Raw genomic sequence first — 24,553 nt, 5'->3', positions numbered from 1 at the left:
ATTTGTAGATGACAGTAGTACTTTATGGCTCCTGAAATTCTGACTCTATATAATTTTCAAAGCCTCACAGGCCTAGCAGGATCTCCAGGCTGACAAGATTTATCCTCAGTACCACAAGCAATTACATGAGTGTGGACCATAATAAAAAGAACACATGACACAGAGGCAAGTAAGAGATGAGGACAGCTTAGAAGAAAAGTTTGATTTGGGTTTGGTTTTGATTTATAAGCGCATTCCCTTTTCTGTATAGTACTGAAGTACAAGCTAGAAACATCTCGAGATGAAGAAAAAGAAACAGCATATTGTGTCAGTACTGTTGAAAGAACAAGGATGGGGAGAAGATAACACAGTGTCAATGTTCTGGCAAGCAGAAGTGAATTTTGCATTTGGATCCATGAATATTAGGTTGGAAGGGTCTAGGCATTTGCCCGGATTGAGACCAGATGTCCCTCTGCTTAACAGAACTCCTACTTAATGGTATCATTTAGCAATAGAACTCAAATGGAAAGTTCTCCCAGAAAAAGTTATGCTTTAATGTCTCAGCTACATTTGTTAATGGGAGGTGTCAGACCAGTTTACCTGGTCTTCTGAATATTTTCAGAAGTTCTTTTCTCAGTTATCTCCACATCTTTACTGGTAAAGGATACTTTCAGGTTTTGAATTCTGCCACTTCCATATCCTCAATTCATAGCTCAATATTTGCTGTCATCGTGTTTTGTTGTTTTCTACTTGATACACAAATGCTATCCATCACATGCTGCTGCTTCAGCTTCTCACAACACTTACGTTGCTTGCCTGCCTACACTTACCCATAGGGAAGCAAGCAAAATAGTGAGCTAATTTTTCTGAGATGCTCTGTCAGCGGTGATAATAGCAATTATAGGATAATCAGACAATTATGGAAGTAAATAGCTTTTGCTTTAATCAGGTCTCATTAGCTAGTGACATTGATTTGTCATGCCAATAAATGTGAAAAATATGCCAGTATGATGATAAAGTACTTCTGCTAACTGATCAGCTTTACAAGTTACTGTTAATACAATGAGTTATGTATGCCTTTTTGGACTGCCGTTTCATGTTTCTGCATCAAAATGGTAGAGCATGTATGGTTTGTGATTAAATTCTGTTGTGACCTTAACACGGGGGTCCATTCCTGGTTCTAGGGCTGTGTTGTACTGGAAATGCTGATGGTTCATTTGAGGAAACGGAAATGGCTAGACACGAAAGCACAGAACTGAACTGCAAAAGAGGATGTTCTGTTTTCCACATGAGGACTCAGGGGTCAGCTCAGGCTTGATTTTGCTGACTGCTGTGCTTCTAAAAGAACATGTTTGATGATTCAGAGGAATGGCTTGGACTGTAGCCCAAACCTGTATGTTCTGTGAGGAATTAAGACCCATTTTTGGTTGTAGTTGTCATCTCAAAGCTAAGACTGTTTCTTTCTGTTTCACAATCACACTGTAATTCTCTCCAAGCTTTCTCAAAAAATGCTATCTTCATATTGTTCGCATCATCACTTATCTCCAGTGTTTGTTTCTACTGAAAAATGAGAAAAATATCAAACATACTCAGAAAAGGGAAAGGGAGTCAGGGAAATTGTATCAGTACCTGCAGAGACTGGAAAGAGAACAGCAGAGATTGTAACAATTTTGAGATAATAAAAACCCTTTTCCTTTCCCTTCAGCAGAATCTGGACCCTGGAATAATTTTTTGTCTAAAGGACGGGTACTCTGCTTTAGCAGTCATCTGTGAGCAGTGATCTGCTTTTTCTTCAGCTCAGCTATGTATAGCACATGTCTTTTTTACCCTTTTTGTGTCTATCCTCAGAAGCAGCAGCTATTTTGAGGGAACAGTCTACTGCCCTGGCTCACCTCAGTCAACATACTGTGCAGAAATACCAATATACTGGGGAATCTCTAGCTGATGATTCACATCCTCTTTATGCTAAAACAATATATGAAAAATGAATTTAATGTGTTTTTTTTCTTTTACAATGAGGCTATTAGAAAACAAACATATTGTTAGATCAGATCTGAAACATCAGGTTTGTTTCTTTAGTTGCTTTTGAAAAAGGTTTGTAAGTGCTGTAAATTCACACTAATTTTTTAGGAAGTTTAGATATGATCTAAAAGATTTGTCTTCCTCCCACCTGCCTGTGTGCTTTGGGGATTAACATCTGAGATGATCTGTGAGAAACACTGAAAGAAAATGTTTCAAAAAAGACTAAAAACCTCCCACTTTTCCAGTTGGAACTAGTCTCTGAATGCTTAATGCCTATTGAAAAAGAAATCACCTGGTTTTGTTGTATGTTCAAACTAGGCAAGTGCACACTGGCATAAATTTACACCCCATATCCTAACCTGAAAACTATTAATAAAATGTGTTCTCCATGCCACCAACACAACATGGTAAGAGAACGTGAAGTTGTCTTTAATTAGTGACCCTTGGAGTTACATTCTTTGCAAAACCCTTAGGCACATTTGTTAAGCAGTGTGTAATGGCAGCAATACATACCTAGCCTCTGTTAGAAGGAAAAAGGCTGGGAGGGATTACAGGTGGGTGGGTGGTGTAATTCCTACGAGACGGTAGGATGCAATCAAGGCTTGTGTAGGGAAGAGAGGAGCTACCATGAAGGGACTAAGGTGTGAAGTAACTGTATCTTCCAGTATCTAAGTGAAAACAGAGCCTGGCTCTTCTCAGGGGCAAATAGTAAAAGAACAAGAGCCAACAGTCCCAAGTTATAACAAGAAAAATTCCAGTTGAACATAAAATGTTCCCTTGTAAGATTAGTACAGCACTAACAGCTGCCCAGAGAGGCTGGGGAGTCTCTGTTCTCGGAAATGTTCAGGACTTGTCTGGACAAGGCCCAGAGCACCATGAGTTAGCTCCAAAGTTAGCCCTACTCTGAGCAGGCAGTTACACTAAAGACTTCCAGAAGTCTTTTCCATTACAAATTCTTCTAAGCTTCTATGAGTTTCTATAGCAAAATAACTCCAGCTACTCTGTTTTTGGTGTCCCCTTTGCATTTTGAATGCCTTCTTTTTTCCCCCTTACCCGTCTTCTCCATATACAGCAGGAGTCATTGTTTGCAGCTAAAGTAATCTCTTCAGCTGAGAAAGGAGTTCTGAGCCCCTCAACAAGGGACCTGACAGACTGGTACGAGGTGGGTCACGCTGGTGCCTTCCTGCTCCACCACCCTCCCCACCCCTCTCTTCTGCTACTCCTGCCTGCAAAAGAAAAGCATGCTCACCAGTGACAGCAGCCTTCTAAAAGCCAATGTCCCATTTCTGTAACACTCATGGGGCTTTGTAATTTGCAAGTAATTATAATACTGTGTTGTTTTGTCTATTATACCAGTGACACTGGGACATGCTTTTGTTAAGTGAATCTTTCTTTCTTAAGTGTTATTTACACTTTAAAAAAAAAAAAAAAAAAAAGCTTGTGGTGTATTCTGCTCACAGAGAACACATTACATTTACCAGTATGCACAGTAGTTTAAGTTACTGATTACACAACACAGGCAGATTGTCCTCTATTACACTGAGTTCAATCCATATGAATTGGGCCACTTACTTATAATGCTATTGACAAGATGTTGAAATGACAGCATATATATGTATTTTTTTATGTAAGTAGTACGTGTGGGATGTATTTTACAGGTAAAGGAGAGTTACTGTTAGATTATCTTCTTAAAGAGGGGATTTATTCTTCATTATATACATAGAATACCATATATACTTTATAAAATTACCTTCTAAGTGAAGGAAGTTTCTCTTGATTATTTACAATCAAATCTGTATGTGGTAAATAAATGTATGAACTAATATTAAATTTAAGACAAAACCTGTAAGAAATTATCTCTGAGAAGATTCTTCAAACTAGCTTTGTCTCAGGTAATATTCTTGTCTATATTCTGGACCATATCAACCCCTATTAAAAGCCTAAGGTAGTGTAAAAAGGGTCTAAACCTAATTCTGTGCATAGGCAGATCCCCAGAACAAGCCCAGCAAAAACCAAAGCAAACCAAACCTGTGAAACTTCATAACATCTGGCAAGGGCTAGTTGGTGCTGGGAATAAGAAATGCATGTGAGAATAGAGTCATACTATACAGTTCTGTAGAGAACCTTGGGAACACAGGGTGGCCCTCAACATTAGGGACTACCTCCCTAATCCTACAAGCACTGCAAGTGTGAACTGTGCACTGTGCCTTTTAGAGGCATGCTCATTATCTAGCTTTTGGGGATGCCGCTTTGGGTTTCAAGTGACAGGACAATCCCTGAGAAGAGTTTTAATACTTTTGCCTTAAGATTAGAGTCAAGGCAGAAGCGATCTGCTTTCTCTTTTCTCCAGTGCTGTATTTGTTACTCATCAGGGACAGTCTTTTGTCTAAATACTGTATTTCAGTTTCTTTCTCATGCTCTACCCTCAACTCATGATCATAGAATCACAGAATGGTTTGGGTTGGAAGGGACCTTAAAGATCATCTAGTTCCAACCCCCCTGCCACGGGCAGGGACACCTTCCACTAGACCAGGTTGCTCAAAGCCCCAGCCAACCTGGCCTTGAACACTGCCAGGGATGGGGCAGCCACAACTTCTCTGGGCAACCTGTTCCAGGGCCTCACCACCCTCACAGTAAAGAACTTCTTCCTTACATCTAATCTAAATCTACCCTCAGTTTAAAGCCATTACCTGTCAGTGGGAAGGAAAAGAAAAGCTTTGAACATATGTCTGTTTCAGACGTCAACAGTCATTTTGTCATTAGTATTTACTGCAAAGCTTTGAAGATCAGTGGCTTGGGTTCAACCCTGGAGTCCATGATAGACTTTCTTATTCAAGCCTTGAGAAGGTTAGGCTCAGACTCTGTGGCAGTTACCCAGACTTGCTGGATTGCTGAGGAAAGCCTGTCAGCCAGTTGCACCTGGCCTGCAAGCTCTTTGCATATCTGTTTCACTAATGCTGACCTAACAGATCCTATGTATCTGAACTCATTGATGCTTTCAAAACCTTAGTGGTAGGTAACACCTTGGAAGCCTAAATTTTCTTTTTGATCACTGTGATTTGAAGATACTCAGCACTGCAGTAGGCACTCTCAGGTCTTTATGTGACAGAGAAATACGTGGTATGCTTTTGACGTGAAGAAAAGCATAAGCCAGTTTCCCAGGGATGAATGTGACTGAAGTCTGGTCATCACCCCAGAACTGTGCCATGAACAATATCAGCAGGGACTTAGTCTTGCAACACTGAAGTGAATGGGCACTTGTAGGCAAGGGGGCCACTGTTGAAGAGAGATCTACGTTTCACAGTCGTTAGGTGAAAGATGAGGCAGAAAGGACAGTACACAGCAGTGCTTAAAATACCTCTCAAACTGGATAATGAGCTGTTCTGATCACATTTTCTTTGCTGCTTCTTGTCCAATGCTTTCTGTTGGGCAAAAATGACACATTCTCAGTAAAGGCAGGCAGACCCTTGTGAATTCTCTTTTTTTTTTTTTTTTGGTGATTTGTCTTTTCTTTTTTTAAACAAGGTGGGGTGTTTTTTTTCCTTCTTCATTGTTCTTTTAATATTAAAGATATTAAAGAGTCATGCAGTGGGTAAGAGAAGTGGATGGTTTGAAGTGCTGTCAAAGTGTAAGTTAGACAAACAAAGCAAGAGTCTTTCCTTTTCAGTTACAGTCAGCTCAGTGATTACTGGCAAAGGAGAAGATGAAAACATTGTTTGAGTATCTGTATCTAAATGGAGGGGGCTGAGAAAAAAATCTGGTAGAATTCCTTACCTTAAAGTCCTAGAATCACAGAAGTGTTAGTGGAAAGGGACTTCTAGAGATTTTTCTGGTCCAGGCCATTACTGAAAGAGTAGCTGACCTAGCTATTAACTGGTCCCTTGAAAATGACAGCACTATTTCACAGATAAAATCCTAGTCATTTTGTGAGGAAAGTTGTTCATCCTCATTCCAAGAAAATGAAAGAAAAGTACTTTAAAACAACAGTGATGAATTACACTGCAAACCGTATCTTTTACTGCTGAATTACAGTTTAATTTCATTCTACATAGATACCATTTGATACAATCCCTAGACCATAATCTTTAGACCATAAGAAAATGGAGGCACTGTACAGTTTTTGTGAAGGGAAAACCAATAGAAATACGTTTCTAAAAAGTGAAAAGTTGACAAATACTGGCAAAATACATCTTCAAGTATGCTTTATTTGCAGGTGATTAAAAAGATTTTTAGGCAAAAAACCTAGTCAATCTCATCCAATACATGATGGAACATGATTTAGTGCCTAATGCCAGACAGATGGGAAAATGGGTAGATAGGACTGATGATGCAGTTTTTTGACAAATTACATGTGATTAAATGGTCAACATTCATATAGTAAAAAGACTTGATACATACGTATGAAGAATTATAAGCAGTTAATATTTTAACTATAAGCAGGAGATATTGTAAGAAAAACAAAAGGTGTAAGGGGTTGGGGAAGCTACAGACATCTTAGTAGTATCAGAAGCCATAGACATTTTTTTAAAGACATTAGCTTGTTCCTGCAAGTCACGGCACTCTTGAGAATAGTATTTGCAATTTAAAACTTATCTAAAACATCACCAAAAGGAAACACTAATTCCTATTTTTTTGAAAATTATTTTGTATTAAGAATCTTGCAAAGAACTGAAATAGGCATGGCCAAGAAACATGAATTACCCACCATTTCAGAGACTTTGCATTCGTCACATTTAAATACTAGGCGTCTGATTTCAGAAGGTCTCATGCAAAATCCAGCTATAAAAACTCACCACAGAATATTTTCAAGGATAAAAAGCTAATGTTTTTTAAAGCTCTGACAGACATCCAGTCATGAAGGTGAATTTTAAAACTAGTGGTCCACATTTCCCAGAGGACATTCAAAAAGATAGTTGTTGAACTTTCTGTAAATACCCAGCTCTTATCTACACTTTGCATGGAATATTTACCAAAGCTATAACTTTGGACAGTTAATGGAATGTATCACTGCCTAGAGTAGTGCCAGAGGTAACATCATTATCTTGCCATAACTGCGTAATGAGAATTAAATAATCACAAAACAAATTCCTATTATGAAATGACTTTTTTTCTCATGTACACTATATATATTCATTTATATTGAATATAAGTCCAGTAATACTATCACAGTAATGTGCTGTAGTGGTCTTTCATAGTGAGAAAACTGCCCTAATCATCTTTAACATGCAAAGCTTGGAAGAACCAGAAATTCACAGTAAGTAGTACAGTTTGTATATGCATCTTCTGCCATCCTAAAGTTAACCAGAACACTCAAGACTGTTGCTTATTTTTCCTATATGTTTGACAAAAGCTACAGTTCTGTATACTGTACATTCACAGTGGGATCCCAGCCCCCTGTACTATCTGCAAGAAGGATCAGGTTACCACTTTCCATCAGAGTAAACATTCTAGTATTTAATATAATAATCTTGTGAACAGTTGTTCCTAGCTTGAAGTTCAGCAGTTCAGGACTTGATAAAATTCTCCTTTTCATCTCTCTGAAAGGCTTCTTGCTAGCGCATTTTGTAGTCATTAGATACTGACATTTCACATAGCTGTCCTTTAAAATCCAAGTCTACTGTGAAATCCAGGTCACGCTGTAAAAAGATTTAAATGTAACATGTAAGTAGGACCAAAAGTTTAGTGTATGAATTCAGTTATCATTGCTCAGGTCGAACAGACCTGCAGATTCAAGAGATACCTACTGTGGTTTCCAGCTTCTTTTGTTTTCAAATGTTAACACCCAAAAAGTGTGATACAGGGATGTGTAATAGCATTCACCATACAACTGATGTCTAGGGCATATTTGTGTATTCTTCTTAAGGCTGATTTAGTGTCCTGGTTACAACTAGGAAGCTTCTGAAATGCTGTGCTATCATATGTATTCTATAACAATTTTTTCAGGATATCCCCCATTGAGATGCTCTTAATCTAGGGTAAAGGGCTTTCACACTAGGAGTTATTCCAGAACAGATCTAGTAAAATTCCCATTGTAGAGAAGCCCTCAGTCATTCTTCACCTTACAATGACATGGTTTTTTGGAAAGAGGCACTACATAGCCCTACAAAACGAAGCTGTCTCTACAAGCTTTTGAAAGGCTTCGTGTTTCAGAAGAACAAAACACTAACAAATCCTTTTGAACCAAGGTGGTATCTCTGTCTTTTGATAACTATCAAGAACACATTAATTTTAGCACCTGAATCTGCATTCAGGTGCTTACAGTTGTGCAAACAAATGTGAAATATTTTCTTCATTTTTCCCTCAAAAGAAAATTGATACATTCAGCTCAAAAGAAAACGTTCCATTCCCCCAAGGACAACATAAAGGTGGGAAACAGACTATTTTCCTCTACTTCCACAGCAAGCAATAGCTTCAGGAGTGAATGTGTTTGTTTTAATGCCAAATTTATTTTGTGTTTATTTCTTTCCCTGTATCAACACTACTATGAAAACCATACCCAATCTGTATGTGGTATGAAAAAGGAAAAGTAATGCAAGAAATTAATGCAATGAAATGTTAAGATTTGCTGCACTCAACAAATGCAATATTTCAACAGTTACAATAACGGCATGGATGGATTATAACCAGGTTATTTTAATGGCTGTATGTTGTAATTGAAAATGAAGAGATTCTGCTCAAGGTTTTTGGCAGAAAATGGTGCCACTGTTTTTCCCGGAAGCCATACTTCTCATGTGTTGCTCTTCTATACAGGCATGGGTTGTCCATCAGACCACGTCTCAGTCTCCTTACAGTTAAAAGCAGCACTGAATAACTGACATACTTGGTGAGGAATTCTGCCCATAGCAGAGAAATTGAGGATGTTTTCACCAGTCATGATAGTGTGCTTTAGCTTTAGCCTTAAATAAAATAACTGTATTTTCTGTGGAAAGCCACTATTTTTAAACAACCTTATCACTTGATTAGTGAGTTCAAGTACATTTGATGAGTGAGTTCATACAGATGTTAAGCAGAAATCTGTTACTTAATTTCCTAAAGAAGCGTTCTTGGGCACTGAGTGGGAAATCTGGCTATAGATGTGGAACTGAAGTACTTACTCTTGATCATCCTGTGTTGGCAGAAGGGATCTTTTACCACTGATTTTAGTGACAGTATGAAGAGACCCTTGCCTACTTGTGTCACAAAATGTGAGCCAAGCTGACTGCAGAGCGCAGCTGACTTGGTGATGTACTTGAATCATTTCTTCCTTCCCATGCTAGCTTGTTTGCAGGCTGAGTTCTGTAACATTAGCACTGCATTATCATTGCTGTCACCAGCTTTGGTGAAGCTGTGACTAGAGCTCTTACTAATAAACATGAATTTAGAGCCTTTAGCATGCTCATTGTTTTACTTCTATGCATTTTATTTACTGTTGATTATAGTTTGTGATCAATAGAATTGGATTTAGAATCAGTGATGCTGACTCACCACATTTTTTGCATTTGGTTTCATGGATATAGTCCCATAGATTTCTTCTCCTCGTCTCACAGTTAAATAGTCCTCTAAGTAGAAGACAGTTTGCTTCCAGTGAGTATAGGGGGCATCAGGTGCTAAAAAATATATATGGGTATTATTTATAGAAATTTCATCTTTGTCTTACAAATCAAATTAAGACTTGGGAACAATTGAAAAAAGCCTTTCTTCTCATAGAATGCTTTAACTTATATACTATATTAGCAAACATGCTTTACAACAACACAATTCTATTGACTGTCAGTGGGTTGTCTTCTGATTTTTACTGGAATATGTCAGATATGAATCACACCCAGCAAGAAGGATTCCACAAAGGGGGTTACTGGGCATGATAGGCACTTTTTTGATGCTTTCCTTTCAACCCACACACACTCAAATGACGGAAGTCTTTACCACTAAGTGCTTTGAAAGTCAGAAGTCTAAATTAGTTCAAAAAACAATTACACAAAACCATGAAAGAAAGGTTCATCAAAAACTATTAATCACAATGATATAGATGAAACCTTTGACTCATGATCCCAGAACAGCAGATTTTATAGTTTCCAGGAGGATACAGCTGGGGAAAGGCCACTTGCACCTTGACCTGGTTTTGGTTTTTTAAAAGGCATATGCTATGGGCAATTTGCCAGAGATGGATACTGGTCTAAATTAGTTTCTAGTCTTGCTTAGCAGAATCGCTTTGATGACCTTCTGCTATTTCAGATTTTTATTTTACTTATTTGTTTTTATTTCTGATTTAAATTCAAATCTTTGAGCAGTACCTAATGAACTTGCATTATTTCTTGTTCCTAACATTCTTGCAGTTAAGAGCATCTAGGAACCTAAGAATAGCTGCACAAGTTCAGAGACTTCCTGACCTGCCAAAAAAGCCTCTGATTGATACATTTATTTTTCTTCCGTTTGTTTCCCCACTCACTTTTTTGATGCGGACATGGGCCCACTGTATCAAATCACGCTAATTATATCTTAACACTGTTTAATAAAACAATGATTTAATTTCATTTCAACATCAATGTTTCAAAAAAATATTTGGCTTTAGAAATTGTTTGTGACTGGGAAAATAATGAAGCTCTTTTTTTAAAACTGTCAGGACAGGAATTTTTAACAGTTCTTTTTTTCCAAAATTCTAGAATCAGAAGACTGATATAAACAAACTTTTGTCAGAAACTGTTTTGGCAAACTGATATCTTCCAAAGGAGAAGTGTTTTACCAGATAATTTCTGCCTATGTGTCTAGACAGTTTTAATGACTGTTAATCTCAATTGCTAAATGGAGAGATCTTCTTGCAGGAGTTCAGATCCAGAATCTGTTTTCCATTTGGACATGCCTCTGTAGAATTTCTAACTGAAAACATGTTAGACCAAAACTAAACTGAACTTATATTTTAAATCATAACTGCTGTCTTGTACACACACATGTACATGTGCACATGCCTTCATGCAGAGCTATCTTCTCCTTAGCAAAGCCTGACATATCTGGAAACTTGTGCTCCATGAATAGAGTGTGTGTGTGGAATGTAGGCACAGGTCTTCAAGTCCACTCCAAATCACACACTTATTTTCTTCATAATTAAAAAAATGACATATCAGTGAAGTGGCACTTCCTCATGTCCTACAAACTTGGATATTTTACTCAATTCAGTAGAGCTTTGCCAACAGACACCAGCTGAGAATCCAGACCAGTCTTCTAGACAGTGGTGTCCACTCCTTCAGTTACAGAAGGCCAAATGACCTTTTTATGAAGCAACTTGTTCTGCACCTAGCTTATCATGATATGCTGAATAGAGGCAGAGAACCACTTCCCTCAACCTCCTGTCTACACTAATGCTGATACAAGTCAGGATGATTGGCCAGATTTGCTGCAAAAGCATACTTCTAACCCATGTTCAGTTTGTTGCTCACCAGAATCCAAGAGTCTTTTCCAACAAAGCTGATTTCTATCCAGTTGGCCCAAGCAATAGCATGGAGTTGTTTGGTCCCAGCTGCAGGACTTTGCATTTGGCTTTGCTGAACTTTATAAGGTTCTCATCAGCCCATTTTGAACCTGTGTAAGTCTCTCTAAATAGCAGCCCTTTCTCTCCAGCCTATGCTCCTCCCAGTTTGGGATCTTCAACAAATTTGCTGAGAGTACACTCTATCCCACCATCCAGCTCATTAATAAAGATGTGGAACAATACTGACCTCACTGTTGGCCATCTGTAGGTTGCTACTAATAACTGGCTTCTGGTTTGATTTTGCTGATTGAGCCATTTTTGAGCCAGTTTTTCACCCATGTTATTGTTCATTTATCCAGTCTGTATCCCACCAATATAGCTGTAAGGATGCTATGCAAGGTTGTATAAAAGGCGTTGCTAAAGTCAATGTATACAACAGCCACTGATCTTCCCTCATCCACACAGCTAGTCGTCTAGAAGGCAATCAGGTTTGTCAGGTATAATTGGCTTTCGTAAAGCCATGCTAGCTGTTCTCAATCACCTTCTGGTCCTTCATATAGCTGGAAATAGTTTCCAAGTGGATTTGTGTCATAACCTTCCCAGGAACTGAGGTGAGGTTGACTGGCCTGTAGTTCCATGGATCCCGCTTATTGCATTTCTTGAAGATGGGTGTGATAGCTGCCTTTTCCTAATCATTGAGAACCTTCCCCCATCACCACGACCTTTTAAAGATGTTAGAGAGTAGCCTTATGATGACATTGATCAGCACCCTCAGCATACTTGGATGCCTCCTGTCTGGTCCTGTGGACTTGTTTAAGGTTCTGTAGTGCTGATGGCATTCCTTGAGGCACAACTCACATACTATCAGTTTCATGGTATAAAAAAACCTTTTTCTCCAATGGCTGCAAGGCACCTCTCCCATTATTTTAGATACTTTGAATAACAATTAACCTCTCCACATAAATAGTCCTTGTCTTAGTGCAATTAGAGAGGCACAACATGGGACCCAGAGGAAACCCTGGACCAAGTACTGTGCAAAGGAGTCACAACCAATTGGTTCCCCCAGGCTTTAGAATGGTCCCTAGATCTGCTATACATGGTGATATGGCTGTAGCCTCATTTGCATCAAAGAAGGTCAGAGTGACCTTTGGCTGTAGAAGAAGCTCTTGTCAAAAACACACAAAGAACTTGAGCATGGACTTGAAAACTCCTAAGAATTTCACTTTGCATGGATATCTGGCTAGCAGCTCTTCCTCCTTTGCATGTATGACATCCAACCTTTTTTATTTGGTGGGCCATACAGCCAGCTGGAGAAGTTAGCTACTGAAGTAAGATGTTCAGAGAATTGGCAATAAAGCAAAGAAAAGCATTCAATAGGAGAAATGTAGCATTTGCCAAGAGACAGGAGACAGAATTTGGAGACATAGGAAACCTCTCCAAGCAAGCCTCCAAGGAGGCTCAGCCACAAGCAGCTAAGAGAGATCTAGTTGCAGAAAGAATAATGAGAAAGAGCAAGTCATCAAAGCTGAAAGGATCCTAGAATGGGAGTGTATGACTAAGTATTCAGAACCTCTGAAGTAGCAGCCTGTGGAAGCTACAGATAGTTCAGAGAAGCTAGGTTTTCAGGCACTGCTGATGAACCCCATTCTTGATAGAGGTTCAGAAATATTGGAGATTGTGACTCCCTTCCCCTCTTTTTTATGACAGGTAGGCACAAAATACCTTGCACATACATTTGCTAGTTGAGATGGGTCTGCAAAAACGTCTCTGTAAGAAAGTTTGGCATACTTGGTATTTGCCCTAGGCTTTTGTCCAAATGTAGCCTCTTTTCCCTAATACTATTTAATCTCTCTCCTTCCTCAGGTTCTCACTTACTGTGTGCTAAGGGACGCTAAGCCCACCTGTGGTGGTCTTGCAGAACATTTTCTGTCTAAGTGCCTGAGTGAGCCCTCTTTATTCCATGCACCCAAGAGGCAAGAAGAGGTAAGAAAGTCCTTACCCCAGCCACCTTTTTCTATACTGATACTGGAGCAAGTCTAAGTCTACGCTGCAGACAAGCAACTCCTTGCAATAACATAATGGGTCCTTTTCCTTGCCACTTTTGATGTCTATTCACAGGGATGTCTAAGAGTCAAGCAAAGAATGGCTGGGTTTGAGGGCCAGATTTGCTGATGGGACACATTTGACTGGAAAACATTAATCAAATATCCTAGTCTATTCAACAGATGTTTCTTAAAACATGTATGTTCATATGCACACATAAAACAGAAACACATTCCATTATTCCTTTGCAGATGAAGCCACATTCTCAATGATATAAAAGACCTTTCAGGTAGTTCTGGCAATATAAGTAGACCTCTTTTACTAAGGTAGGTTTCAGTTAACATCACAACACAGTAACTACACCCTTCATTCAAAGCTATTTTTTACAGAGAACTGGAGGTTTGACTATTTTACCTTTTAGAAAAGATTAATGGGCTGCCTTCTGCTGAAAAAATCAGCCTTCTGTGGAAAAAACAAATGCCTAAAACCTAAAGTGTTCTCCACCGTAGATAATTTTGTTCAGCACGAACTCAGAAATATTAGCCCTTCAGGATACCACTGTAGTGCCCCACAGATTGTTCATGTCTCCCTAGCTACACTTTGTTTCCCAGCGTATACTGATGCCTATCATGGTGTGGAAAATACTATAGTATAACACATTTATAGAATGACCAGGGAAAGATGGTTACTGAAATACATAAGAATATGAGGTACCAAATAACATCATCCATATGGTTATACTTCTAGAATCAAATATAAATAAGTACTCTAACAAAGTACTTTGAGATTTGAATCTCATGTAAAGGATTGAGAGCTCCTGTGAAGGGAGAAAAAAAGAGATTTCAATCATATTTAACTTACATCAGGTCCCATTTACACCTGTTTGAGTTATGTAATGGTGCTAACTTTAACCAGCACCAAGTGTAATTTGTTGTTCTTGTCATTAAAGCAGTCATGAAGTTTTTACATTTCTTGCAACACTGCCTGGTTTATTCACTCTGGTAAATGATGCCTTACAGGAATGGAGTTATTCCTTTAAATATCTGCTCACCGAGGTAAGTTAGAGTTTTACATTTGGGTTATTAGAGCCAATTTACATAAGCAGTATGAGTGTGGTTATATCTTGGAAAAAAAACGATGGTTTTGTTCTAGACTCTGAGACAAGCAAGAGCTTTTGTTGAGTTTCAGATCTGGGGGAAACTAGGATGCAGAGCTGCTATCTCTCTCTGAGCCAACAATTCCCTGTCTAATCTGAGAAACTTGACACAGGATTTAGATATAACTGGTGACGGGCATAGACTCCTGGGTCATAATTCCCGCTGAGCTTTAAGCTTGGTAGCCATTGTGAAATCCTGCCTCTGTTTTTGCAGAATTCCTACAAGCAGTTGTCCTTTCCCCATCTTGCTCACCTCCTCCAAAGTGACAATTGTTGTCACTGAAATTCAAACCTGGTGGTACAGTAAACCTTCCTGCACCACCTGGCCAGTAGCACTGATATAGTGATAGCAACAGAAATGAAATTAAAAGAAATACAGATTACCTGTAGAAAATCCCATCTTCTTGTGGCACTTTGTAAATTCAATATTAAAATAGGTGACCAAGGCATGAATGTAATCATTACGCTGAATTTGGAGGCAGAATGCAGAAGTAAATGCCAATTCTTCAGTCTTCACTGTATAAATATCTACTTCCTGTTTTGAGGAGAAAGAAAAAGACATTTACATGCAGATGTCTGTGACTCTAAGGTAAGTGTTAAGTGATGTACTTAAGCATTTTATTTAATAATCCGCAACAAGACAACTGGCAGCCCTTTAACAGTGTAAGAAATCAATAGTACATCTGAATATATCAAATCATCAGCAAATGATCCCGTTATCTAAGTTGACAGAGTGTGGTAAGAGAGGGCACTCACAGGAGAGCGTGTGTCCTTGGGAATGGCAGGGAGGGGCTGCGGGAGCTGGAGGAAATCAAGGTAAAAACGTGCTTTGACAAATATAGGCACAATGGATGTTGAAATGGAGATATAGGTCCCAGTTCTAAGACCTTCGATCAGTAGGGACTGTCAGCATGAGGAAAGATGGCACAGTTGAGTTTTTAATAAAAATAAACTTCTGATTTGTTTGAGCACCTCTGGAAGGGAATGTGCTTTGACTGTGTCAAGCAGTCAAAACATCTGAGGCATGACAGGACCTGCTTTTTGCTGATAATGCTTTCTAGTCCTGTGTCAGATAACCAATTCCAGATAGTAAGCACAGGGATCTTACTCTTGAACTAGACAGAAGCAAATCGTGTAAATTGTACTATGGCTTGATTGCAGTAGTTGGGAGCAATGATGTAGTCTCCAAGATTACTTATTTCCATCAATATTTAAATCTCACTGTTCAAGGCTTAAACTGAGTTTTTTTAGGTGGATCTGATTTTCCCAGCTAGGTATCGCTTTTATCTGGGTTGTTTCCAAAACTCGTAGTCATGATAAGGAGGATGTGAAGTCTGAAATAAATACTATTAATTGTATTCTAATGCTATGGGAAATGTTTCCTATCAGTGCACTTTCTGATATCCTCCTAAGTGTATTGGGCTTCACTGTCCTTATTGTCCTTGTCAGGGTGTAGTTCGCAAGAGCCAGATACCCCCAAAATATTTTTCTCTCTATTATTTCGAAAGTCAGTATGAACAACAAAACTGCTCATGCATACAGAGGAATAGAAGCTTTGTAGGCAGAAATCCAAATTTCCTCCACTCTACCAACATAAGCCAGGAATCATATCACTGACCTCACCAGCGTTACATCAGCCTCACGCTGCAAAAACAGAGAGCAGAGTCTAGAATGTCCCTTAGAGGGCTCTTTTAGGGCACAAGAAAGGGCTCTTTTAGCAATTGCCGTCTATAATCTAAGAGAAGTCTTCAAAAATAGACATCAAATGATGCAGCCATATTTCAGTTACTGAGGTCTTTGCATGGACCACATACCATGTGTTTCTGAGACTTGAAAAACTTATGGTCAGATGATTTACAGAAGCCTGTCTAATTAGCAACATTGTTCAAGAATAACTTAACCAAAATGAAAATTATTCTACTACATTGCAATGGCACCCTGAGTCACTGGTGTTTATAAGTGACCCATGTTTATAAGTGGTCATTTAAAGCTGGGATGGCCTTAAAATATTGTTCTTTTTTTTTTTTTTTCCTCATAAGAAGATAAAAAGAAAAAGGCATACTAGGAATAAGAATTTCTGAAGTCTCCTGGCAGACTTCCATAGCAGCCTGCAAAATTTGCTTTGACATGCTAGACTGGACTGGTGGGTGATAGATGCAGATTTCTGTAATTTTTGGTGGCTTTTTCATGGTATCACTGTGGGGAAATTGTGAAGTAAGTCCGAAGACGAGGTACATGAAAGGGATCTAGCTCCCTCTCTCTGAGCTGTGTTGGCTCTGCAGGGTAAAGTGGAATCAAAAGCAGTAGGAAATATATTTATTAGAGAAGTTAGTGGGAAAAGCTCAGAAATATTGAACAAATGTGCTGGATAAAATGGTGGCCACTTTTGCAGTCGGTTTTTTAAGGTCAGAAACATGCTTTTTTTACTATGCAAGATTTGAGAAAAATGTGGGGTTTTTTAATTAATTAATATAGTTTTGAAACTGGCCTGATCCTGTTTTGATGACCTCTTTGAATTGCACTCTGGCTCCTATATATTCTTATATTAAATGTCACTGCTTACTGAATGTTAATTACAGCTAACAGCACAGGGGACAAATGCTATCTTTGCATAAAATAAGTGGCAAAGTCATGATTTATCAGATTTCATTCAGATTTCCAAACAACAAAATGGGCATAGTTAAGCAGGGATCTGATCAAAAGACAGCTCTTAATCATACAAAACCAAAAAAAAGAAGTGTTAAGCTGAGCAACAACTGGAGTGTCAGAATTATCAGCTAAATAAGGAGGTCCGGACTGTGGCTGACACTGCATGAAAGAGCATTAGAGAACCCATGCTACATGTCCCTGTTGCAGAGACCGATAGAGGTCCAGTTTTTACATTCAGTGCATAAAGAATGGTTCTTGGGCTGTCCTGTGGCACAAATTGCTTTCGGACTGAGCAAATGATGTATAGAAGATCATTTAGAAATCACAGGGGTGATGAAGTGAGGTTGAGATGCGGTGTGCCAGCTGCTATGTATTTCTTGTTTGAATGGTATCACCCGAGCTGAAGGCAACCTAACTAATGAGAGGAACAGCCCTGAATCAGGTTTGCTGATGGGAAATTGCCGACTTGCTGCCTGACCCGTTTCCTCACGGAAATCATAATTAAGATTGCTTCTAAAGTGTCACCGCACATCTTTTCTGATTCTCTTCCCAGCCAGTCAGTTTACTCAGCTAGGATTGTGTGAGCATGGAGATAAGTTAAAGATTCAAACCTCAGTGAATGTCTGGTTTTGGTGGGGTTTTTTGTTTGTTTGTTTGTTTGCTTGGTTGGTTGGTTTTGGATTTGAAGTTGGGGTTCCCCCCCTTTCCTCTCTTTCATTGCACCAGCTGTCTTGGTTTGGACAAGGAGGCAAATGGTCACCCCAACATAGGATGTGATGGTGAAGGCAGAACTAATCATAGCAGGTAACTGATATATGTAGAAGCTGGAGGACGGGTGGCATTGGTCCAAGCAGTATTGCCAGGTTCAGGAAAGGGATTGATCTGAAGGCTGAGAAATAAAATTAATTGCTAGGGAAAGGAGAAAGGGCCAAACCCTCTTTTCTGACAAGCATTGAGAAAATGATGTATATTGTCACTTGCACACATGCATGCAGTTCTGAGGAGACCAACAAATGCAACAGTTAGCCCCCCAAAAACATTCACTTTTCCAAAAGAAAATGATTTTTCTGTTTTCTTTTTTTTAAAGAGTGCAGAGAACTACAGTATTAATGTGGGGAGAGAAGAAACAACATTAAATTCTGGGTGTTTCGGGGGAGCAGTGAAAGGAAGAATGGAGTATCTGAGCTATTGTTTTGACTAGATATTGCAGCATCTGTTGGTTTTCTACTAGATAAAATAACAGGGAAGCAAGTGTAGCTATGGCCTCTAGATAACAGAGACCTCAGCCTCCTGCCAGGACCCCTCTTCTGCCATCTTTTCCTGTTTGCACAGAAGGAAATGCCTGAAAATTACTACTGTGTTCTTTGTTTGGATTGGTTTTTTTGGGGGGGGGGGGGGTGGGAAGGAAGGTTGAGTTAAATCTGAGGATGCTGAAAGTGAAAGGAAGGAGTGTGGGGAGAACTGCTGGAAAGGTAAGAGTGACAGGGAAAGTCACTTAGGAAAGGGAAGGGAAATGCGAAGAAAAGAGTAGAGAAGAAAAATGAGAAAAACAGAGCAGTGTTTGAAGAAAGATGGAAAATGAGTGGCATAGGTGCCTCTTGCTTTACTTTAGGAGAAGCTGGGAGAAGGGAATGTGATTAGGGAGTTCACTGAAGATGCAGTGGAGCAAGAGAAAAGTCTCATGAGGAACGCTTTCTCCTAAATCTCATGGATGAAGATTACTGTGGGAGAAGAACATGGGACTCATCGGAGCTCACAGACAAGTGCCTCACCTGTGTGGATGGATCTCTCTGAGCAACAGTACCTTTTTGCAGGACAGGTGAATCATGATATTTCCAAAACAGTGGAAATTCCTCAAAGAACTGGATATTTGAGCATATAGGTCAATGGGTTTTTGCTATTATGTTGTGTTCTCTGATAAACAAGAACGTTGCACGATTTCTTTTGTGCAGGGAAGGCAGTTTGTGCTTTAAGTAGCATTAAACTGTGAAATCTCAAAGTGGTGCGTGACCTGCAGGAGCTTTAAACTGTTTCTGAAAAGTGTGGGACAAATGGGAGCATAAAAGTAGATTTATTTCCTTTTTTTTTTTTTCTTTCTCTGTGGCTAGATAGGGGAAGATATTCAGGAAAGTCCAACAGTATTTTTTATTATAAACTGGATGAGGCATGTTCTTCATTCTTGCTTGGTGTTGTGAGTTTTTGCCACTCTCTCATTGCAGGCTTTTCTACAGCTGTGTGAACAATTGATTTATTGTTATCGTAGTCTCTGGTGCTGACACCAAATCAAAATTAACATGGAGAAAAAGGTTTGGGTCAGCCCAAACCCATTTGTATTTCTCTAACGGGCAAAGGGATCAGAGAAGAAAACACAACTGTTTCACTGAGTTTGAAACAAACTTTTCCATTTTTTCAGGCAACGTTACTGAAAGCAGTACGCCCTCAGAAGGACACTTGCATGCTTTTCCTGAGCTCAGTTATTGACTCTGGTGGTTTGAAGATGTTTTGGTCCCACTACCCTCCCTGGCTGATTTGGTTTGGTATTTAAACAGAAGACTCCTACTTGCCAGGAAAATTCCTATGCCCCTGGGATATATTTAAGAGATCATTCGAAGGGGGATTGCTTCCACAACAGAGAAGATGCTGTATTCCCTGCATGCAGCACCCCCCAGTGCAACTGTGCCTTAGTGGCTAGAGTTCCCTGAAGGGTTCAAGACTTGGGTTATATCCAATTCCTGAAGAGTACAAATGAGGAAATTTTACTCAAGTCTCCAGCATTCTAGATAAGTGTCATGGTTACATAGCATGCAGGCGTTGTTGTCTTATTTTGCTGATTTTGCAGAACAATTCAGAGCATCTAAATCAGGAATTGACATAACTGCAGAAGCACAGGGCTCTGACTTTTCTGTTAGGAATGCATCTAGTGACTAGTCCATCTACTGACTAATGTACAGGAACCCAGACACATCTGGTAGGCACCATAAGTTAGCTGGCTTTGGGTTGAATACACCCCTAAAAAAATGCCTCTGTGAATCTGAGTAAGCTATGCCATCTTAAAATGCCATAATAAAACATTTGAATAATTAAACATTATTGCTTTGTTTATTCTCAAATGTTTTCTTAGGCTAATATTCTCTGAATTCACAAATATTGTCAGGATCAAAGAAATGCACTTTATATAAATAAACTACGTGCAAAAGTAAATTAAATTAAAAAAAGAAATGCAGCCTCAGTTTTTCCTGCTTCCATATTGCTAGCTTGAACAAAAGCCTCCCTCTTTCCTACCTTTCATTGACAACTTTCTTGGTTTTTAGTGATCAGTTTGTGAGATTAGGGACAGATTCTGGAAAAGAGAGTCGTTGCTCCCAAGGTGCCATTACATGGTAAAGCACCATTCAGTGTATGGACAAAAGATGTTGGGCCATGTAGAATTAAATATAAAACCTGAATAGGAACAGTTTGAAAATTTTTGTCATCTTAAACCCAATTACTTTCAAAGACCTTCTAAAGAAAGCATTGTATTTGCACTTCATTTAAGGGCATGCGGCTTTGATAACCTTTTGTTCCAAAGAAGCCAACCCATTTTGCCACCTGATCTCTCACTCTCCAGACATATTTTATACAGTCTAAATTGCTGTTTATTTTGTGTGTATTGCAATTTTAAATTGCTCTGGCTTAGACTGTTTTTCAGACACAACCATCTTGTGCTCTGCTTAGTGCAGATGGACTGTGCATGCATAAGTACTCACACAAGAGTTTCTACTTCTGTTCCTTTTTGCTGCTTTCAGTAAAGGTTCTGCAGACTAAAGGTATGTCTTTCCTTTTTGCATACGGGAATACTTAATGCTGTGTTTGCTACTGGCAAAAAGTGAAAGGGAAAAATTAGAACTGAGTCTTTGGGATAACAGAGCACTCTCTTGGATTCATTGACCTGATCCTACCACTGCTATCGATGCAGACAGCCTTATTCATGAGAGTAGTCCCACATGAGGAGGATTCCTTCGCATGGAAGGAATTTTAGAGCTTTCATGTGTTTCTGCAGGCTATGGATTCTTAACCTGGTCTTGTGAACAGGGAGCAGTGACCATTCTGTCTTATATGTAGAACAGGGTACAAGCTAACCTCCGGCTGCAGATGTTGGGGCTGGAAAAGCACAGTAACATTCTGGATAAGGCTAAGAATTAGGAAGTTATACAAATAAATTAGGTTCCAATTCTGATCTCATGCTTTGGAGTAAATTAGAGTTGTTTCATCAGAGCTGACCAATTCAGAAACTGATGCTTGTCTTTTTTACTGCAAACAGAATTAATTTACCCCTTCTCCTCAGCAGCATTCCATCAGTAATTTCCAACCTCTATTTAAAAGAAGGTAGGGCAATTAAAATTCATATCTAAATACACCATGTCTCTATTTATCAATATTATCACATGTATAATTTGTAAGAGTCTTAAGTTCCAGTGAGCAGTAGCCAGATGAGTACAGAGTCACATGGAGCATCTTGCTTTTGAGTGTTCCATAAGTGATCAAGGTATCAATGTTCATGCTTAGCTCAGGTAACAGTATTGGGCATGTGCAACATACTAGTACTGACTAATTTAAAACTGCACAACTTTCCTTCTTAGTGTGATAGCATTCTATGATGATGGCTTCTGCAGCTAGTTAGAAGCATACAAAGAGAATAGTAAAAACATAAGCAGCAGGTCTCCAAAGAATCCTACAGTTAGGTGTAAACATTCATAATTAGGTATATTTGGAATTACCAAACCTTTATTAAACAGGCATTGGTCACCACTTGCTTTGGATCTACTATGTCCACCAAAGGCTCCTTCATGGCAACATCCCTAATACAGGTCATGTCAAAGCCGTACACATTCTCCCACCCTGTCAATGCAAATGGATGTGTCAAAGATTAGCAGTAATAATAAAAATAATTTTTTGTTTCTTAAAGCATCTTTCATTTGAAAGAATTTCTACCATCCCCTAACTTTCAGCTCTCCTCTTTAGATCTTTGCTCCCTGCAAGTTGTCTATGTCATCACTGCTATTTTACAGATAATGCAATTGTGGCAAAATAACCCCTCAATGTATATCTCTGAACAAGTGGCCCTTGGTTTTTGGTGTTCCCCAAACTGTGTTATATGAGATTTGTCAATGATTTTCATGGCTTTAGACATTTGAGAGTGTTGCCCAAAATCATATAATATGTCAGGTTGAGACTTGGGAATAGCTGCTAAGGTTAATCTATCCTTTCCTAACCATTGTGGTTAATATTTCCTTTTTTTATAGATTGCTATTCAATCAGCAGTTTGCATGCTCTTTTAATTATTTAAGTAGTCTTAGTTTCAGCAAGTGAATTACTGACAGGAGTAGAATTACCGGTGTGTTTCAATATTTGGGACATCCAAGTTTTAATCTGCATGTACATGATGACAAAAAAGCAAAATGTCCACTTTCTAAAAGATTTAAAAGCCATGCTTATCTTCTATATTTGAACTGTTCTTCTGATTGTGCCGATAAATGCTTCTTATCTTGCTGAGGTTTTTTTTTTTCCCTTTTTTTTTTTCTTGAACAAAATGAAAACATTGAAACATTGAAACATTGAATAGGACACTGGCTTTGCTTTTAAGATTGCTTTACAAAATGAAAACAAAAACCTCCAAAAAAGTGAAATCTTAGTCTTATGAATCATATGAGTCAAGGACCATTCAGTGCTCCATCTGAAAGTCTAAACTGAATACTGTGAACATTTAAAAAATTGTTTGAACACAAGCAAGGTAAACTGATAAACAGCAATAGTGAACATGTTCGAAATGTCCCAGTTTTTCAGACCATACGAGCACAGCATTTGAGCTACTGGTGTTCCCAGAGGACTATGACTGAAAACGTAGTATGAGCAAAAAATGTGCGTATTTCTAAATTGGAACAAATCTGGACATGAACAGTTCTTTGATACGTCATCTCTTTATTGGGCTCAAGATTTCAGGGGAGCTGGTGGTCAAAACTTTTGTTGCAGGCATCATGAGCATGCGGGAGCTTCAGATTATACTTATAGAAGCCATATGTTTTTACGTGGTTACTCAGAAAAGATTAACTAGGAAACCCTGAAGGAACAATTTACCAACAGAGTTGTTGGGGCCTCCATCACTTGATGTACTTCAGCCTACATGGGATGCCACAGTCTGTATTAGACAGAGACCTGTCACAGGAGTTAAAAGATAAAATTATGTTTCACATTTTGCAGGAAATCAGAGTAATTGACTATAGTAGTACTCTGTGGCATTAATGAAGTTTGAGAAATCAGAAGTCAGATTTTTTTAGAACCTCATATTGCATTATTTCTTAATCAATATGATGGTTCCTGAGTGCCCTTTGAAATGCTCAGCCCTGCATCTCATATGAAGCCAAGACCCTATCCACTTTATGAGAGAAAAAAGAAAGATGAAACATGGAAATGTAAGGAGACACCATCAAGGATTTATAAACTGAAAAGAGAGACAAGATGGTGGTGCAAAAGGTGGTGAGATGGAAATAACTGAAGAATTCACAGAGGTATAAAAAGTGAGGGGGGAAGGGAAATCAGAGGTCAAATCAGAAAAGAAAGTGTCTTAAAAGAAAGCAACATTTTAGAAGAGAAAAAGAACCTGAAACATTTTTTTTTTTTAATGATGAAAAAATAAATGAGTTCAAAACAGGTATATTGTTTGTGAGAAAAGAAAAAGGCTTAAGGCCTAGAAAGGAAGGGTTCAAAAGCAAGGTGAAAGAAGGCATAATGGATTTTTTTAGGCCTAAATGGGTTTGATTCCTTTACAGAATGGATGCCTCATACATCCTTTTGAATCTGTAAATTTGGTAAGGAATGTAGCTGTCAAGGTCATCACATAACTGAGGAGAAAAATCTAGGCTGTGCTTGAGGAGTAGATATAATTCTCCCTGGCACCTACACAGACTTCTTGTCACTGCCCCACTGCACTGGGCTTGCTTTTGATCCAAAATAGCAGTTTTGACCCAAAATGGCAGTTTTGACCCATTGGCAGTTCTGTGTATTGGCACTGAATTTGATGACAGAAAAACCAAAGCTTCTCTTGTGAGAGGAGCTGAGAGGCAAGGAATGGGGAATTAGGCATTTTCATTTAAAGGTTGACTGAACCCACTAATTTTACCTAGGCTTTTTCATGTATCCTTAATAAAACTGCTTAGGAATTTTGTGATTTTTTTTTTTTCCCCTAATGGAAAATGCCTTTAAGTGAAATTGACCAGATCTGAAAA

The 24,553-nt window shown here is 38.8% G+C and overlaps 1 protein-coding gene across 5 annotated transcripts in view; it reads right to left on the bottom strand.

Annotated features, from left to right (window-relative positions):
- Positions 1-6,014: 6,014 nt before the first annotated feature.
- Positions 6,015-24,553, bottom strand: part of PRMT8 (protein arginine methyltransferase 8) — a 70,855-nt gene continuing 52,316 nt past the window's right edge. For all 5 annotated transcript variants that reach the window (XM_030040905.2, XM_030040906.1, XM_030040904.1 and 2 more), the window contains 4 exons: positions 22,054-22,169; positions 15,027-15,177; positions 9,466-9,587; positions 6,015-7,637 (listed from right to left, as the gene is read on the bottom strand). In XM_030040905.2, the coding sequence (XP_029896765.1) occupies positions 7,554-7,637; positions 9,466-9,587; positions 15,027-15,177; positions 22,054-22,169 (473 nt within the window). In that variant the 3' untranslated portion in view covers positions 6,015-7,553. The remainder of the gene's footprint in view (positions 7,638-9,465; positions 9,588-15,026; positions 15,178-22,053; positions 22,170-24,553) is intronic.

Source organism: Aquila chrysaetos, chromosome 17 (assembly GCF_900496995.4).
Source record: "Aquila chrysaetos chrysaetos chromosome 17, bAquChr1.4, whole genome shotgun sequence".
NCBI lineage: Eukaryota > Metazoa > Chordata > Aves > Accipitriformes > Accipitridae > Aquila > Aquila chrysaetos.
This window is presented reverse-complemented; position numbering and strand designations above follow the sequence as displayed.